This window comes from Dendropsophus ebraccatus, chromosome 12, assembly GCF_027789765.1.
Source record: "Dendropsophus ebraccatus isolate aDenEbr1 chromosome 12, aDenEbr1.pat, whole genome shotgun sequence".
Lineage (NCBI taxonomy): Eukaryota > Metazoa > Chordata > Amphibia > Anura > Hylidae > Dendropsophus > Dendropsophus ebraccatus.
This window is the reverse complement of record NC_091465.1, coordinates 60,600,440-60,619,608: the sequence shown is the minus strand read 5'-3', so window position 1 is coordinate 60,619,608 and position 19,169 is coordinate 60,600,440. Positions and strand designations below refer to the sequence as shown.

General features: G+C 42.9%; 1 protein-coding gene across 2 annotated transcripts; it reads left to right on the top strand.

Annotated features, from left to right (window-relative positions):
- The first annotated feature begins 5,639 nt into the window (after positions 1-5,639).
- On the top strand, positions 5,640-18,717 carry LOC138769356 (nicotinamide N-methyltransferase-like). Of its 2 annotated transcripts, none has more exons than XM_069947769.1 (3): positions 5,640-5,870; positions 7,989-8,196; positions 17,552-18,717. In XM_069947769.1, the coding sequence occupies exons 1-3, from the start codon at positions 5,723-5,725 to the stop codon at positions 17,973-17,975; spliced, it is 780 nt and encodes a 259-aa protein (XP_069803870.1). In that variant the 5' UTR covers positions 5,640-5,722; the 3' UTR covers positions 17,976-18,717. The 2 variants fall into 2 exon arrangements, with proteins under 2 accessions (XP_069803870.1, XP_069803869.1); XM_069947768.1 differs by having other exon boundaries at positions 5,641-5,870; positions 17,549-18,717.
- The last annotated feature ends 452 nt before the right edge of the window (positions 18,718-19,169 follow it).

The window sequence follows — 19,169 nt, the reverse complement described above, 5'->3', positions numbered from 1 at the left end:
TATCTGTGCCCTAACTTTGCACCACCCCTCCGTCCCTCCTCCCCGCCCTCCTCATCATTAGGAATGCCACTGGAACATTTACTTCATTTTACATTGCACAAGTGTCTTAATGATCCAGCCCATGTGCTGTGGTAACACAGGTGGTGAATAATAGGCAATCTGCCTGGGGCATTCCTAATGATGAGGATGGACAGAGGGGGTGGTGCAAAGTTAGGGCACAGATACGCCCTTAGGGCACCGGGCTGCAATTTTAAAAGTAATTTTTTATGACAATAACTGCATCACCTGCCAAACAGACCGCAGGACAGATCTTGGATTAAAAGCAGCTATCTGAAGGTACAAGTGGTTTGGGGGGTCAGATTGTGGGTACAGAGTCGCTTTAATTGTAAGTATTTTATAAATCCAGGAACTTTGGGACACCACAGCAGCTTTACCAAAAAATCAGAAGAGACCTAAACCTCACTGCATTCAAGAAGAATCTGTCAGCTCCCAGGCCCTACCTGAGGAGGAGCTGACAGTGTGCTGCAGTTAGCAGTGCCCTAGTGAGCATGGTACCTTTTTGGTAATTTGTCCGTAGAGTGGATTATGCACATCTTCTATTGTAATGAAGAGTCAAAGAGGAGTTGTGGCTCAGTGTTTGTGCCGCACTCTGGCACACCTCACCTTCGTTTTTTTTTTCCATTCCTTTTCTGTGCATAATCTACTCTATCAACGAATTACCAAAAGGTAACATGCTCACTAGGGGACTGCCAGTTACAGCACAATGTCAGCACCTCAGATAGGGCCCTGGTGCTGAAAGATTCCCTTTAAAGGGGTTATCCAGCAAAAATCTTTTCAGAAAGATATATAGATAAAGTAATTTACTTCTATTTTAAAATGTTCAAGTTTTCCCATACTTATCAGCTGCTGTATGTCCTGCAGGAAATGTTTTCTTTTTAGTCTGACACTGTGCTCTCTCCTGACATCTCTGTCCAAGACAGAAGAGGAGCAGAAGAGGTTTTATATGGGGATTTGCTGCTGCCCTGGACAGTTCCTGTCTCGGACAGAGGTGACAGCAGAGAGCACTGTCAGACTGAAAAGAAAAGACCTATTCCTGCAGGGAATACGGCAGCTAATAAGTATGGGAAGACTTGAGATTTTTAAGTAGAAGTAAATTACAAATCTATATAATTTTCTGAAACCAGTTGATTTGAAAGAAAAAGATTTTTGCTGCATAACCCCTTTAAGGATGAGTGGGATGGCTGAAAAGTCTTTTGTCACAAAGCTATTGGGTATAGGTGGTAAACATATTTAGATGCGCAGAGTCACATATTGAGAGTATCTGTTCACTTTGCAGCAGAAGTCGAAAAAAAGAAGCTTATCAGCTACAAGGCGGGAGAAAAGAAAAAAGGATTGTGGCTTGTGCCTCTGTATAAGACCTTTGAGTTTAGGACAGTGATAAATAGAATGCAAGGGTTGTAATGTTTGGGTGCTCTGAAATATCATAAAGATATGAAAACTAACTGAGGAGCTGCAGCCGAGTTTGTATGGAAACCATATGCCCTGCAAAGCCCAGTTCAGTGGGAAGTAAACAAACTGCAGAAAATAATATCCAGCTTTAGGGTGCCTTCACACCTACCGTATCGCAGTAGAAAATCCGCTGCGGATCCGCAGCAGATCCGCAGCAAATTTAACTAAATGAATGAACACAGCATTAAATACGCACTGTCAAATCTGCTGCCGATCCGCAGATTTGTAAGTGCGGTTTGATGCTGTGTTCATTCATTTAGTTAAATCTGCTGCGGATCCGCAGCGGATTTTCTGCTGCGATACGGTAGGTATAAAGGCACCCTAAATGATCTCAGTGATGACATATGGACCAATATATTTAGCTGCTAGCTTTCCGGACGGAACCCCTAAGCTTCAAGTTTTTGTTACCCACACAATACTCTGAACCAGATATGCGTCTTTTGTTGGCTTGTTTTTTGGAAGATTCTTGGGCTTTAACCAAGCTCTCAAGAGCTTGAGCCCAGACTGTGCACAGTCTACTATAGGTTTTTTCAGCTGACGGGTTAACAGATCCGCAGCAGATTTGTAAGTGCGGATTTGATGCTGTGTTCATTCATTTAGTTAAATCTGCTGCGGATTCGCAGCGGATTTTCTACTGCGATACGGTAGGTGTGAAGGCACCCTAAAGATGCATCCCTCATAATTTTTTTTTTTATTTGTCCCCAGGCTGGTGCCTATACTTACCAATTATCGGTGTCCCATGGTGCAGCTTCATTCAGGTTCTACAGGGCTGTTCAAATCCAGCGCGCTGTGATGTCACATCTGTTCTGACCCCTCTTCTGTCTCCAGGGCTATTGAAGGCTTGAAGTCAGGGTCTCCAATGCGTCTCTCTGAGAGTGCTTTTATAGAGATGCATTGGAGACCCTTACTTCCAGTCTCCTTAGCTGCACGTTAGTCGGCAGAGAGGTTAAAGTGACTCTGTACCCACAATCTGCCCACAATATGCCAGTGGCATTCCTAATGATGAGGAGGGATGGAGGGGTGGTGCAAAGTTGGGGCACAGATACTGTAGGCCACGGCTGTTTGGCAAGTTTAAAAGTTGTTTTTTAGGACAATAACTGCATCCCCTGCCGAACGGACCCCAGGACAGATCTTGGATTAAAAGCAGCTATCCGAAGGTACAAGCGATTTGGGGGGTCAGATTGTGGGTACAGAGTAACTTTAAGTGGGCACCCACCGGATTTGAAAGGCGCCACAGGGCCGGAATGAAACCAGCTGATAATCGTTGGTAAGTATAGGCACCAGCCTGCTGCCGGGGGACAAATAAAAAAAAATGTGTAATGGCTTCTTGAAAGGGCAAGAAGTGGAGGATTAGGTACAGCAGGACCTTCCTTCAAGAACTGCAAAATGCTTCAACAACCATGGCATACCTCCTGAATAGGTCCCCCGGGTAACAGCAAGGGTGAGAAGAACAGCTATGGACTTTTATATATTTTTATATGGATTGTATAAGGGAGAAGGTGAAATACCAACAAGAACAGGAGTCTTCCATCAACCCTCTGGTAGAACTCATTATTATTTGAAAGCTGAGCTGCGATTGTTTGCTATGGGCAACAAAGGACAATCCAATGGGATCTGTATGGGCAGCGGATTCTGATCCTTTGTGTGGGTGATATAGATGCATCTATTGTGGTGACATCACTATCTTGCAGTTATGTGTCACCATCTTAGTGCATCAGCATCGTGGAGGGATAAGGTCCTAAAGGATCACATCCAATGGGCTCTGTGTTCATGGATGATGCTGCAGTTTCACCTGCACTTCTGGGTGGATTATTGCAGTCTCTTGGCTTTCTAGAAGAAAGTGAGACCACTTGGTGTCTTCCAACAGAGAAGTAAAGGAAGTGTTGGTGAGGTGCAGAGATAATAGAGAACAACTGGAAGGGATTTAAAGGGGTTCTCTGGGCATTTATATTTAGAAAATAATAAAGATCTATTCACCCCTAACAATGCTCCCCCTGTGGTGCCTTTGGGTCCCCCACTGAACGCTCTGGCTTTTACTTCCAGGGCGGACTCATCTCGGCAGGAACAGTAGGCTCAGCCAATCACTATCAATGTTAGAGGAGAATAAGCTCTTTATTATTTTCTATGCAGCCCCCGCACTACATGAACAAATAGAAATGCCCAGAGTACCCCTTTAAAAAAAACTCTTCTCATAATTAGAGATTAACAAACATCGGTGAGTTCAATCGAACTCGAACCTTCTCGAACATTGAGCATTTGATTCCCGATGCCTTCCCGTTCCCGACTGCCATCTTCACCTTCCCCACAGAACGGGAAGTCATCGGGAATCAAATGCTGAATGTTCAAGAAGTTCTATCGAACCTAAGGCTGACCTGTAATGTACAGTACAACATAATAACATGTTTTTTAGCAGAACAAATAGCCAATTTAAGGTAAAAGTAAACCTAAGAGTGTCCATTATCTGCAGAGAACGGTATCTGATTCTGCCCTCTTACACATAGCTCTACTTCAAGGTCTTCAGGGTACACATCAAGGTCTACTTCAGGGATGGGGAACCTTCGGCCCTCCAACTGTTGCAAAGCTATAGCCTTTGGCTGTCCAGGCATGATGGTAGTTGTAGTTTTACAACAGCTGGAGGGTTGTAGGTTCCCCATCCCTGCTGTACTTAATAAATTATAAGTAAATCCCAGTGTCCCTACAGAATGTAAGAGCTATTAGGCATGTGTTCCCTCATGTTCCACCTCTCATCTTGTTCTCTAAGATAACCCCTCTCCGAGCTCCTGGTAAGGATCCTATCACAGCCCGGAAGGACATGATGATAAATTGTTCCATCTGGTTTCTTTTACAACTATCTTCAGAAACCATATACAAGTTGTGGAATCTCTAACTAAACTAAGGGGCCAAATCTATAGAAACCTGTTTTGCATCCTAACTTCCCAGGTTGTTATCCCAAGAAAAGGCCGTAGTAGGAGATCCATCACAATGTCGCAGACTAGAGGATTTACCAGGAATGTAGCCAGATGTTAGTAATCTTCCTTTTGGTTCCTTCCCATGTCCTTACCTGTATATACATGTATCCACTGGGCATCCTATGGTATCAGATTGTGTACATTTAAAAGTTTTTATGATGTAATGCAGATGGGCATCCAGCTGTCTAATAACTGGACATGGCCACCAGCAGGGACTAGCTACGGGGACAAGGACTGGGGGATGATGTGATGGCTGTAGCTATATACAGATTGCTCCAAAACTTTTCTATATACCTTATTAGGGGCATTCCCATCTCAACTAATATAGTTAGCCTTGTAGGGCTCATTAAGGTAATTTTTTGGGGGGGAATACATTCACTTTCCTCCTTCTGATATGCAGCTTTTATTATTGTTATTTATTATTGTTGGCAGTTTGTTGTCTAGGTTACCGACCACCACCTTGCTCTAAAAGCAGTGGCCAGGTGGCTATATGTAGTTAGTATACATATGTAAAAATATTTACAGTATATCTTTATATTTAACACTCCAACCACTGCTTTTAGAGCAGAGAGGTGGTTGATAACCTAGACAAAAAGCTGTCAACATTCACATGGAAAGAGCAGCATGTCAGGAGAAGGAGGCAAGATTGCTAAATGAATGTATTTGCATGAATATTTACCTTGACACGGTAGGTATAACTATGCTAGTTAAATTGGGAATGCCTATTTAAAGGTGCCTTTTAACATGTAGAGATAGTCTGAAGTGAAGAATCCCTTTAAGGCCGCGGTCACACACAGTAAAATAATACCAAAATACTTCCATAATTTTGAGGTAAAAATACTGCAGTATTTTCAATATAATAATGCGCTCCATTGAAGCCAATAAGAAATTGGCCAGCAATGCACACACCGTATGGAATAACGGACTTAAAGTGATGCTGTGGTGTTCCGTGCCCTGTGTGACACCATTATGGCTGTGGGCCTGCCTCATTAGTAAAAGTTATTACCTCTCCTATATTGTGATAAATACCTCTGTATGAGCAGCCAGCAAAGACATAAGTTTATATTTAAGTGAATTATTGCATAAACTTCTGGCCGGCACCCCCCTGCATTCCAAAGGTTTCATGCCAGAAACAGACAACGCCTTCCTGGCAGTACTTTGGACACAGCAAACATACAGGCTCATCTCAGTCCGCAGCTAGTCAGCATTGCTTGTTCTCCTGTAGTTTTAAGCTCACGATCAGTATGTCGGATTTTACAAATACAAGTGAATATGAAGAGAAGTTTGATCCCCGGCTATATCTGGAGACATATTTCCACTTGGGATCAGGAAGCCTGGCTGATGATTTCCTGAGGTTTGTTCTCGGAAACTTCAACAAGACTTTCAAATCAGGTATGAGATGCAAAATGCAAAATGTCATTTATTTATGCAAATTTTTTAATTTTTTTTAGTCTGATGACATCATCTGTTTTATAGAGACATTTCAGATCCCTGTAGTACCTTGTAATGCTGGTTTTACACACGTTGGCTTCTTGGAAAACTGCCACTTCAGCTTTTGTGCCAAAACCAGAAGAGGATCCAACAGGAAAGAGAAGTACACTGGTACCTCTGTTCTTGCACACAATCAGTTATAGAAGGCCGTTCCACAACCGAGCAATTCGAGAACTGAACTGTGTGTTCCCATAAGGAACAATGTAAATTGGTCTTTAATTGGTTTTTACCCTCCATGGGTGCAGAGCGCCCGGCCCACTTAGTGTAAAGACTGGCATTAAGTAGGGATGCATCTTGCACTACTACTTACTGTAAAGGAGCGGTGATTCCTGTCATAATGACAGGAATCCCAGCTCTAAATGGGTGTTCCCTGCGGTGGAGAAGCAGGAGCTGGCTGTTTGATCTTGTTGCACACCGACCGCTGTTAGAACTCGGCTCCAAATTCAAACAGGCCAGCGCTAAGTTCTAGTAGGACAGCAGTGGGAGCTGCACCAGCTGCATCTTCAGCACAGCCACCCTCCCCACCACTCACTGGCAGCTGCCGGCCATAGTATTTATCCACCGCCACTGCTTTTCCTTGCCACAGTCAATACCTCCACTGACCTGCCTTCAGCTGGAAATTTTGTTCAAAGTGTTTGAACACCGAGGTCCTCCCTTTTTATTTTCCATCCCATTTAAATCCACTTCTGGTTTTGGCACAAAAACTACAGTGGCAGTTTTCCAAAAAACTGACATATGTGTTTCCAGCTTTATTCTATTATTGAATTTATATGCAGTATTTTTCATTCGATGTTATCAAAGGCCATAGGATGGCACAGGCCTAGTGCTGTATACATATATAACAGGTATTGTAGAACATCAGTCATTACAATACCCCAGCTGCTGCAGAAAACCCCTGAAGACAAGAAGGGTCGATCCTTAATGTCTGCGTAATAAATGAACAGTGTCGTTTTGGGGTTCTTTTACTTCCAGATCAGGCCCCTTGTTATTAGACATATTGGGAGACATTTACTAAGGAGTCTAATGTGTGCGACTATTCTAGGCCTATTCAGAGGCCTGCACCAGTTTGTGTGACTTTTTAAAAAAAAAAAGTCGCAAATGATAAATTGGGCGCCAATCCTGGGTTATGCAGATTTTTAAATGAATACTCAAAACAAGCAGATAAAAAAAATTGCATCTAAAAAATATTCGAATACTGGTTCATAAATGGAAATTAGACCAAAAATGGCAAATAATCCAATTATTCACCTTAAAATAGGCCCAAAGCACATTTTCTATGCAAATTTGAACAATATAGTTTGATTATTTTAATAATTTTTGCACATTTTTTTCTGTGATTAGTACATTTTTATTTTTTGCTCTATTGGGGAAAATGGAATGGTATTTCTTTTTCAATTTTTTAACTTATACCACAAAGAACTGCTAAAATGCTTAAAGGCATATGTATCACAGTGTAACCTTTAAATGTGTCTAAATGTGCAGTCGCACTTGATGGTGAAAGTTCAGGTTTCTATGGATTCATCCCATGTGTTAGCGAGTTTTATGCATGAGTCCTTTTCTAACTAAAAGGGGTACTCTGGAAAAATGTTTTTTTTTTTTTAAATCAGAAAGTTATATAGACTTGAAAATGACTTCTATTAAAAATAAATAAAATAAATAATCCTTCCAGAAATTATCAGCTGTTGTATTTCCAGCAGGAGAGCTTTTCTATGGGGATTTGCTACTGCTCTGGACAGTTCCTGACACAGACAGAGGTGGCAGCAGAGAGCACTGGGTCAGGCTCAAAAGAATACACCACCTCCTGCAGTTGATAAGTCCTGGAAAAGTACATTTTTAAAGAAATAAATTACAAATCTGTAAAACTTTCCGCTACCAGCTGTCTAAGTTGCCTTTTCTAATTTCAGATAGATTCCCACTTGAAAGCAATAGAAAGGCTAGAACTTTTTTATGTAAAATCAAAATTTTCTCAGGATCAGATTTTTCCTTCTAATTCATATAACCAATCTTTTTGCTCACCAGGTGCTGTGAGGGGATCTACACTTATTGACATCGGCACAGCCCCCTCCATATACCAGCTTCTTTCAGCATGTGAAAACTTTGATAATATCACAGTTACTTGGCATACTAAAAGAGAACTACAAGAGCTGCAGAAATGGCTGAATAAGGAACCCGATGCATTTGACTGGTCATCTATAGTGAAACATGTCTGTGAAATAGAAGGAAACAGGTTGGTATGGTATTAATGGCTGTAGGCACTTCTCTGCTGACATTTTATTGTCAGTTTCTTTCCTGAGCGCAAAATGAAGTGATGATATTCAGAAAAAGTCCAACGTATAGGCTGATCCCAATGATAGCAGGATCGGGGTGAGTCAAAAAGTGACCCGGGGGGGGGGGGAGAGAAACCTTTAAAAGAGTCTGTCAGCATCAGGGATCTACCACTGTTGCTGACTGTGTGCTGTAGTTGGCAGTCCCCTAGTGAGCATCTCAGGTCTCCTACTGTAATAAAGAGTCAAAGAGGAATTGTGGCTCAGCTTTTGTGCCGCACTCTGACACACCTCACCACTGCTTCCTCCTCCCTCTTCTTCATGAATAATCTCTCCTGCTCGTTGTGATAGACCAAGTGAATTGGTGTTAGGGGAGAGATGACACTATTAGAAACATAACTGCCTAAACCTCCTTTAAAATGAACAATTCGGACAAGCAAAGCTTTGACTGAAGGCAAGCTGGCTTGAAAAACACTGATTGCAGTTGAAATGTTGCTTGTATGTATTGTACTTAGTTAATATTAAAGTGTCACTGTTGTTATAACTTTCGAAATCTAAATCAACAGTAGATGTGATATAAAGCAACTTTGCAATATACATTCATTATTTTTTTGTTGTTGCTATCATGCTGTAAAACAAAGCTGAACTTACCAGAAATCCAGGTCCAGTCTCCTGAAGGCCGATTTTCTGACTTGTGCTGGTTAAAAAAAAACTGACTAAACACAGGAATTCCGGCCAGTACAGAGAGTCACGTCTAAATGTGTCCGTTAATCACATGACTGCCTCTTCTCTGTGAGCGCTCAGATGGCCTGGGATACACTGGACTTCCTGTTTTCTGACTGTTTCCTGTTTTTTTTGAGAAAAAAATTGTCAGAAAACAGGAAGTGCTGTGTTTTCCATGATAACTAATAAAAAAAAAAAATAATAATAAATGTAAATTGCAAAACTGCTTTATATCACATTTACTGTTGATTTAGATTTTGAAAGTTATAAAGACAGTGACACTTTAACCCCTTAAGGACAGAGCCTGAAATGGCCTTAATGACAGACAAATTTTATGAATATGACCAGTGTCACTTTATTCATTAATAACTTCGGGATGCTTTTACCTATCCGGCTGATTCTGAGATTTTCTCCTGACATATTGTACTTTACATTTCTGGTAAATTGGAGTCGATACTCATAACGAATCTTTATGAAAAAACCCCAAATAATGTGAAAAAATGCATTTTTCCAACTTTGAAACTTTTTTGCTTATACAGAAAGTGGTTATACCACATAAATTATATATTAAATAGCATTAGCAACATGTCTAATTTATGTTGACGGCATTTATTAAACTATATTTCATTTTTTTTATACAATAGGAAGCTTAAAACATTAGCAGCAAATTTCCAAATTTTCAGTAAAATTTCAAAATCAGATATTTTTAGGGACCTGTTCAGGTTTAAAGTGTATTTGAGGGGCCTGTATGTTAGAAAGCCCCACAAAGCACCCCATTTCAGAAACTGCACCCCCCACACTCTGCAAAAGCATATCCAGAAAGTGTTTTAACCCTTTAGGGGAGTCACAGAAATAAAAGCCAAGTGTCTAAGAAATTTGAAAATTTTAATTTTCTGTGCAGAGATTTTATTGTAATCCAATATTTTTCATAATTATAAACCTATTACCAGAGAAATGCACCCCAATAATTATTGCCCCGTTTCTGCAGTTTATAGAAATACCCCATATGTGGCCCTATTGCGCTATTTGACGCAACCACAAGCCTCAGATATAAGGGAGCGCCTAGTGAATTTCAACGCCTCCGTTATATTTGGTCATTTTTGACTGTACCACTTCAGGTTGGCAGAGGCTCTGGGGTGCCAAAACCTAAAAAACACCCCTAAAGGGACACCATTTAGAAAACTACACCCCTCAAGGAATGTAACAAGGGGTGCGGTGAGCATTTGGACCCCACAGGTGCTTCACAGATTTTCCGAACAATATGGCGTGAAAAAAGAAAAATTTATTTTTTACACTAAAATGTTGTTCTAGCCTTCAATTTTTCATTTTCTTAAAGGGATAAGAGGAAAAAAAAAAGACACAAAATGTGTAGCGCAGTTTCTCCTGAGTACGGAAATACCCCACATGTGGCGATAAAGTGCCAAGGGGGCGCAGGACGAGCCTCCAAAGGGAAGGAGCGCCAATTGGCTTTTGGAAGCTGAATTTCACTGGAAAGGATTTCAAGGGCCACGTCGCATTTACAGAGCCCTCGTGCTGCCAAGACACTGGAAACCCCCCACAAGTGACCCCATTCTGGAAACTACACCCCTCAAGGAATCTAACAAGGGGTGCAGTGAGCATATGGACCCCACTGGTGACGGGCACAAATGTGGAACAATGTGACGTGAAAGGGAAAATTTTCATTTTTTCACTTTCATGGCACAAATGTGCCCGTCATCAAGGGGTCCATATCCTCACTGCACCCCTTGTTAGATTCCCTGAGGGGTGCAGTTTCCAGAATGGGGTCACTTGTGGGGGGCTTCGGAGGCTTGCCCTGCGCCCACATGGCGCTTTATGTCCACATGTGGGGTATTTACGGACTCGGGGCAAATTGCTCTACACATTTAGTTTTTTTTCCCCTCTTTTAACCCCTTGTGAAAATGATAAATTCAAGGCTAAACCAACATTATAGTGTAAAAAATGTAATATTTCATTTTCACGCCACATTGTTCCACATTTGTGCCCGTCACCAGTGGGGTCCATATGCTCACTACACTCCTTGTTACATTCCCTGAGGGGTGTAGTTTCCATAATGGGGTCACTTGTGGGGGGTTTTAACTGTCTTGGCAACACAGAGGCCTTTTGAATGCAACATGGCCCCTCGAAATCCATTCCATCCAAATCCAGCCTTCAAAAACCAAATGGCGCTCCTTCCCTTCGGAGGCTTACCCTGCACCCGCATGGCGCTTTATGTCCACATGTGGGGTATTTCCGTACTCAGGGGAAATTGCGCTACACATTTAGAGTTTTTTTTTTTATCTTTTAGCCCCTTGTGAAAATGCAAAAATCATGACAAGATTAATGATTTAGAGTAAAAATTTTACAAAAATTACACTAAATATTGGTCTAGCCTTGATTTTTTCCATTTCCACAAGGGGTTAAAAAAGAAAATGAACACAAAACGTGTAGGGTAGTTTCCCCTGAGTACGAAAATACCCCACATGTGGGCATAATGTGCCATATGGGCACAGGGCAAGCCACCAAAGGGAAAGAGCGCCATTTAGAGGCTGGAATGGAGGATGGAGGCCATGTCGCATTTACAAAGCTCCTGTGCTGCCAGGACAGTAGAAACCCCCCACAAGTGACCCCATTCTGGAAACTACACCCCATAAGGAATCTAACAAGGGGTGCAGTGAGCATATGGACCCTACTGGTGACGGGCACTTACGTAGAACATGTGCCGAGAAAATAAAAAATACAATTTTTATTCATTTTCACATCCCAAATGTGGCCATCACCAGGGGGCCATATCCCCGCTTCCCCCCTTGTTAGATTCCTTATGGGGTATAGTTTCCAGAATGGGGTCACTTATGGGGGGTTTCTACTGTCCTGGCCGCACAGAGGCTTTGTAATTGCATCATGGCATCCTCTAATGGGAATGGCGGCCATACCTACTTAGCTGGGGAAAAGGGACAATTCTAATTTATTTGGGGGTATTAGGCCAATTATTGGTTTATAAGGTTGAAAATGACAGGTGTCCATCAAATTCAACCTGTGTTGATCCAGAGGAAGGCAAAAAACCCTCGTAAGGCAGACAACAGTAGCCTCATCACTGGAAAAAAATTCCTTCCCAACTCCATAATGGTAATCAGAATAATCCCTTGATCAACGTGACCCCTGAAATAGGAATAAGGGACAGAATTTAGATAATGTAGAACCCCAATGACGTGTGGTACGCCTTGAAGCGATCCAGTATGCAGAGGCCGGGGTGATCAGGACAGGTGTCACACGGGAAAATGGCGTCCTTCCTGATCCCCCTGTTACACCACACTCTGCACTTCTTCTGGGGTCTCCTGTTTTCCAGTGTGGGGGACGTCACCTGGAAAATGTTGTCCTGGTGCGATCCGGGGTCCCACATATCCAGAAGCGCTGGGTCCGCTCCATGGCTGCTAAGTATTAGGGCTCTCTTACTACTTCTGATATGTTCGGATCGTGCCTCAAGCTACAGGGCAGCGAGGGACCGGAAGAGGGGGTGCTGGTATAAAAGTTATCCCCGTACAGGTGGTAACCTTTATCCAGCAGTGGGAAGATCAGTTCCCGGACGATCTTCCCACTTGTTTCGAGGATGGGGGGGGGAGGGGGCATCTGGGGGCTGGATTCGGGTGTCCCTTCCTACATACACTCTAAGGGTACGTGCACACTGCGGAATCGCGACAGATAACCCTTCGTGCATTCCGCAGTTGGCATCCGCCGGCGGAGTGCTGCAGGCACACGTCTCCACACGTGTCATAGACTCCATTCTATGCACGGGCGGATTCCGCTCTCCGTCCAACGTATTCATTCTTTGGATGGACGACGGAATCCGCCCGTGCATAGAATGGAGTCTATGACACGGGTAGAGACATGCGCCCGCATCAGTCCGCCGGCGGGTGCCAGCTGCGGAATGCACAATGGGTTATCCATTCCGCAGTGTGCACGTACCCTAAGGCTGGGTTCACACTATGTATATTTGAGGCTGTATTTGTGAGGCTGTATAGCAACCAAAACCAGGAGTGGATTGAAAACACAGAAAGGCTCTGTTCACATAATGTTGTAATTGAGTGGATGGCCATCATTTAATGGCAAATATTTGCTGTTATTTTAAAACAACGGCTGTGGTATTGAAATAATGGCCGTTATTTACTGTTATATGGCGGCCATCCACTCAATTTCAACATTGTGTGAACAGATCCTTTCTGTGTTTTCAATCCACTCCTGGTTTTGGTTGCTATGAGGACCTGACATGAGGACCAAATACAGCCTCAAATATACATAGTGTGAACCCAGCCTTATAAATCTGTAAGAGTACCCAGAGGTACTCACAGAGTTTGTAGAATTTCACACCATACCGTCATCTCTTATTGGGACGGTACTGGCGGAAAAGACGTGTCTGGGGGGCAGCGTACGCTATGCTACCCCCCAGACATGTCACTGGATGATGAGGATGAATGGAGGAAAGAAGGATCCCCCCCATTCATCCTCACTGGCTGTTTCGGTGTCGGAGGCAATAATAACGTATCCCTCTGACGCCGAAAACACCTTGGGGGCCATCTTTATGCGGGGATTGGTATATGGGTATGTAGTGGTGTAGTGTCAAACTTTATTCAATGTAGTGTGGTGTAATGTAGTGTTTTTTACGTGTTTTTTTTTTTTACAGTGCGGCACTTATCAGCAGACCGTGGCAGTAGGATATAGAAAAAAAACACCCTACGCCAAAAAGGAGGAGTTGCTGATTAGCAGCGCACTTTCGTGCGATGCTGATCAACACTCAGCGGCGATAGGGTGCGGAAAATAGAAAAAAAAAAATTTGGAAAAAACCAAAAACTTTTTCTACATTCTGAACATCCCTGTAGCTGCTGATAAGTGTATTACACATATCAGCCGCTAGGGGGCAGCAGAGCGCAAAATCCGGAAAAAGACGAGGCTGGAGCCGAAAATAGCCGAAAAAAGCCGATGGGGACTGCCGGAAAGAGCCGAAGACCGAATGAGAAGACGGAGGACGCCGCGAACCCGGAAGACGCCGATCAGGACCCCGGGACAGGTGTGTAATGTACAAATACCTGCTCTGGACCCCTCAGCTACCTAGCTGAGGTGTCCAGAGCAGGTATTTACTATTTTGGGGGACTCTGATCGCCGTGCCACCGGCCCGCCGGGCGATCGGGCCGGTGGCACCGTGACCACCATTACTTTTTACAGTAATGGCGGTCGGTGCCGTCCTCGGACAGCACCGACCGCCATTTTTTTCCGGGTCATCAGGTCACCGATGACCCGGAAAGGTTCCGATCGCCGCTATTGGCTGATCTTAATTGATCAGCCAATAGCGGCGATCGTAAGCACGGGGGGTGTAAACCACCCCCCGTGCCGAGAAGCTAAGATGGCCTGCTATGATTTATAGCAGGCCATCTTCCCCGATCGCTGTGTGCGAACACGCAGCGATCGGGGAAACATCGGGCGTAAATTTACGCCCTGATGCACTAAGTACCAGGGCACGAGGGCGTAAGATTACGCCCGATGTCGTTAAGGGGTTAAAGAGAACCTATCACCTATCTATCTACTGTCCCTAATAAATCTCTATAACTGTCCCTAAGCCTAACTATAAAGATACAGACTGCCTTTGCAGTCTGTATCTAATTCTTTACCTGATCCTCTGTTCCCTGGCTGTATCGGCGGCCGCTGCCATCTTGATGCTGGAATGCACTGCGGGAACGCAGTGACATCACCAAGATGGCGGCGCCCACCGGAACAGCCAGGGAACAGAGGATCAGGTAAAGAATTAGATATCTTTATAGTTATATTTAGGGACACTTATAGAGACACATTAGGGACACGGTAATACACAGCGATCTTGCGCTGGATAGCGCAAGATCACAGTGTATTGACAGAGCGTCAGGCAAAGGATCATGGGGTCCTATCCCGCCGCTCTGCATGCCGGGAAGTTGCGGGCTCGCGCTGACTCTTCTGAAAATAGCCGGTGCAAGCCCATAGCTAAAATTAGCTGTGGAGCCTAAATGCGATATTTAGTAAAAGTAAAATTACAGAATTACTGATCTAATGATCGCCATGATTGGTTCTCTTTAGAGGCTTAGTTTTATTAACTCTGCATGGATGTTGTCATCTGTTGTTTTCATATCAAGTGAACCAGGCTGATGCAGTCCCGGCCTGGAGGAACCTGCATCCCATGCAGGTTCTGTCAGTCTGTCAGTCTTTGTATTTGTATTTAGGTTGTCCTTCTCTGTGATTTTGTGATTTCTTGGGGATTTTTGTTCTATATTGTATGGTTTCTACTAGAGATGAGCGAACCTTGAGCATGCTCGAGTCGATCCGAACCCGAACTTTCAGCATTTGATTAGCGGTGGCTGCTGAAGTTGGATAAAGCCCTAAGGCTATGTGGAAAACATGGATATAGTCATTGGCTGTATCCATGTTTTCCAGACAACCTTAGAGCTTTATCCAAGTTCAGCAGCCCCAGCTAATCAAATACCGAACGTTCGGGTTCGGATCGACTCGAACCTGAACCGATTTGCTCATCTCTAGTTTCTACCCGTGACCGAGCTCTTGGTTTCCAAAGATCTGATGAGTGTCAGTTCAGTCATAGTTTGTAGGTCAGAAAAAAGAATGAGCAGAGGTCTTGGTGTGGAGCTTCCTACTAAACCCTAATAGCTAATCTATGAAAATGAATGTTTTGCCTAAAAAATACTGTTTTTTATCCTAAACTTGTACTGAACTTATTGCCTAATGTGAGGTCTCTGGCTTTATGACAAGATATGTGCCGCCAGTGTGGGGGATGTAACATGATAAGAGCAATCACCATTGTGTTGTAAAGTGCTGTTTCTCCAGAGGCGACCTCTTCAGTGGGTGTGCAAAGGTCAATATGTCCTGTAGATAACCTTGTAGTTTGAGGTAATGTCAGACTGGAGGTATTTTAGGCCCAGAAAACGGCTTAAGGCACAGACTGCAGTTTTGTTTTTGTTTTTTTTAAAAACAGGGCATATCTATTTCCATTGCATTATGATAAATGCACCTATATGGTTATTAGATATGAATGTGCTAAAGTGAAAAAGCAAGTGATATGCTTCATTAGTCACTTCAGATGTGGCTGAATAAACATGTGATACCAGGAGATATTTGATCATTAAAGTGACTCTGTACCCAGAATCTGACCCCTCCAAACCACTTGTACCTTCGGATAGCTGCTTTTAATCCAAGATCTGTACTGGAGTCCGTTCAGCAGAGGATGCAGTTATTGTCATAAAAATAACTTTTAATCCTACAGCGCTGTGTCTAACGGCCGGGGCTTACATTTGTATATGCATTAGGCTGGCACAACCTCTCTGTCCCTCCTCCCCACCCTCCTCAGCATTAGGAATGTTCCAGGCAGATTGCTTCCTATTCCCCACCTGTTTGTATAATGAACATGGGCTGGATTGTTAATACACCTGTGCAAAGCTCAAACAGCAGTAAATGTTGAGGAGGGTGGAAAGGAAGGACGGAGAGGTGGTGCCAGCCTAATGCATATACAAATGTAAGCCCCGGCCGTTAGACACAGTGCTGCTGGATTAAAAGTTATTTTTATGACAATAACTGCATCCCCTGCTGAATGGTCCCAGGACAGATCTTAGGATTAAAAGCAGCTATCCGAAGGTACAAGTGGTTTGGGGGGGGGGACAGATTCTGGGTACAGAGTCACTTTAAAGGGGTATTCTAATCTTAAACACTTAAATGTTTGATAGCTGGAGAACATCTGGGTAAAAAGGGTCCCCTATCCCCATGTTTACAAATTCTTGCAACCAGGGTGGTCAGGATTTAGGAGAAAAAGCCATGAGGGCTGTTTTACACACTGTCTGAACTGTTCTCTCTGTCTCTGCTCTGCTCCCCTTCCTTCCCCTTTCCTTTTGTCTCATGTAAAGTCACTGGTTGGATGTATCTGCAACTTTGTAATGCTGGGAGAAGTAATCTCAGGTCAGGTTTCTAATGAACTCACTGTGATTAATGCTCCCAGCATTAAATAGTTGCTACAAAGTTTCAGATACAGCCTGCCAGGGACAGATTTCTTTTTTTTCAGCCGAAAGCAGCAGGCTCAGAACTGGGGGAAGGAGACTAAATAGATAATAACAAGTATGGAATGAATTGTTAGTCTAACTATGGGTAGCAACATATGAAAACTTATGTTTGAGCGGAATACTCCTTTAATCTCTTCCATTCCGTAGACCACCAGGGATGTATTTACTAACCTTCATTATGTAGACCTTGCTTGCCTTTCTTTGTATTTGTTCCAGAGAGTGATCCTATCCATTAAACAGCTGCAGATGCCCACCCCACCAGCCTTGAGTAATCCATCTCTACCTGTGTGAATAATAAGAGACAAGTCCCACAAGGCCAATGGTGCGGAAGGCAGCTGGATGGACCACCCCTGCGACTAGTGACCCCATTCCTGGCAGCTTTATAAAACTGTTTTTTCTGAAATGTTCAGGCAGCATGAAACAGCTGACTGGTTTGCAGTAAAGGTCCAGCATAAAAAGGAAAGTAAAAACACTTGAAACTGATAACTATTTTTTTTATAATTTTCTTTCGCAGCAGGAGCCAGAAAGAGAAGGAGGATAAACTGAGGGGGAAGATAAAACAAGTTCTGATGTGTGATGTCAGTAAGAGCAATCCATTGGCCCCTCATGATGTGCCTAAGGCTGATTGCCTTACTACAACAGTATGCCTGGAAGCCGCATGCAGGAGTTATGATTCCTATGGGACAGCTCTCAAGAATCTTTCTAATCTTCTTAAACCAAAGGGAACCTTGCTAATGGCGGGAGACCTTGGGGCAAATTACTATGAAGTTGGCTCCAATAAAGTTTTCTCTCTGCCTGTAAATGAGAAATTTCTGAAAAATGTCATTACTGAAAGTGGCTTTGAGATCATAGAGCTGGTATCTTTCGGGAAGCCAGAGGATGCTGACTTTGGCACCTCTGATTATGAGGGATTTTATTTTGTTCATGCTAAAAAAATATAAGCGTTTGATCTTTGTGTACAAATAGCATGGATTCCTATATGGCAAAATCTGTCATCTGTAAATCTACCCAGTGAAATCTGCTGCGGTAATCTACCATTATAGCCCATCAGTTGCTGTTTATTATTTTAACCAGCAGCTAATTAGTTAAACAAGGCAGCAGAATGAAAATCCATTGCAAGAATGCTGAGCAATAGGCTATAATGGTACCAAGTATCGCAGTGGATTTCACTGTGAAACTTATCCAGGATTTTAGAAAAAACAAATGCAGCTACTTTCTTTGTTGTTGCAAAAATAGCACCACCCCTGGCCTCTAGTTATGTGTGGTATTACAATTAGCGCCATTCATGTCAATGGAAATGAGCTTCAAAACCCACACCCAAACTGAGGACAGGAGAGGTGCTGTTCTCGAAAGAAAGTTGACATGTTCATCTAAGCTTGGATAACCCCTTTAATATAGCTAAATTGTAGTAGAATACTGTTTAACCAAATTATCTTTAGTAAAAAAAAACATATGTATAATCTTTTTTTTAACATGTTAAGAAAGTAAACTTTTTTGTCTTTTAGTCTGATTTCTTTTTCAATCATATCCGAACATGCATTATGCATTATCCATGTAACTCTGTGCACCTGTAAATTCTAATGATAGATTCAAGTAATTTGAGAATATTTTGACCAGAAATGGAATATCCAGATTTCATAGAAATAAAAATAAATACACCTCCTAAATGTATTCTTACCATAAGTATGCTTAGGTCTCCATTAAATTCTTCAGACTCACATATTGCGGGGTAAGCTGAAAACACAAAAGGCGCTCCCTGGGTGAATCGGTAACAGTAAAAGCAGAGGAAGAATTGCGGTGAGGATTAAACTCACCTGAGCACAACACCTAAAATCGCATGTATAGATGACAACCTTGATGCAGTCGTTCCAGTAGCCAGGGACGGATGCCTCACATCACGGATTCAGCGATAAGTAGTGAATAGTGCGAGACAGGAGCGGTGACTAGTAGTACACACTTCCAAAGCGCTTGTCTGGTGTGAGGAGGTCGCAGTAGGTGTTAGTATCTTTAAAATTTCTTTATTGCATATAGGCAACACATTTTAAGGCTACAATACTTCTTTTTCAAGTCAAAGGTAAGTATGCATAGTGTTGCATACTTACCTTTGGTTTGAAAAAGAGATACTTACACCTACT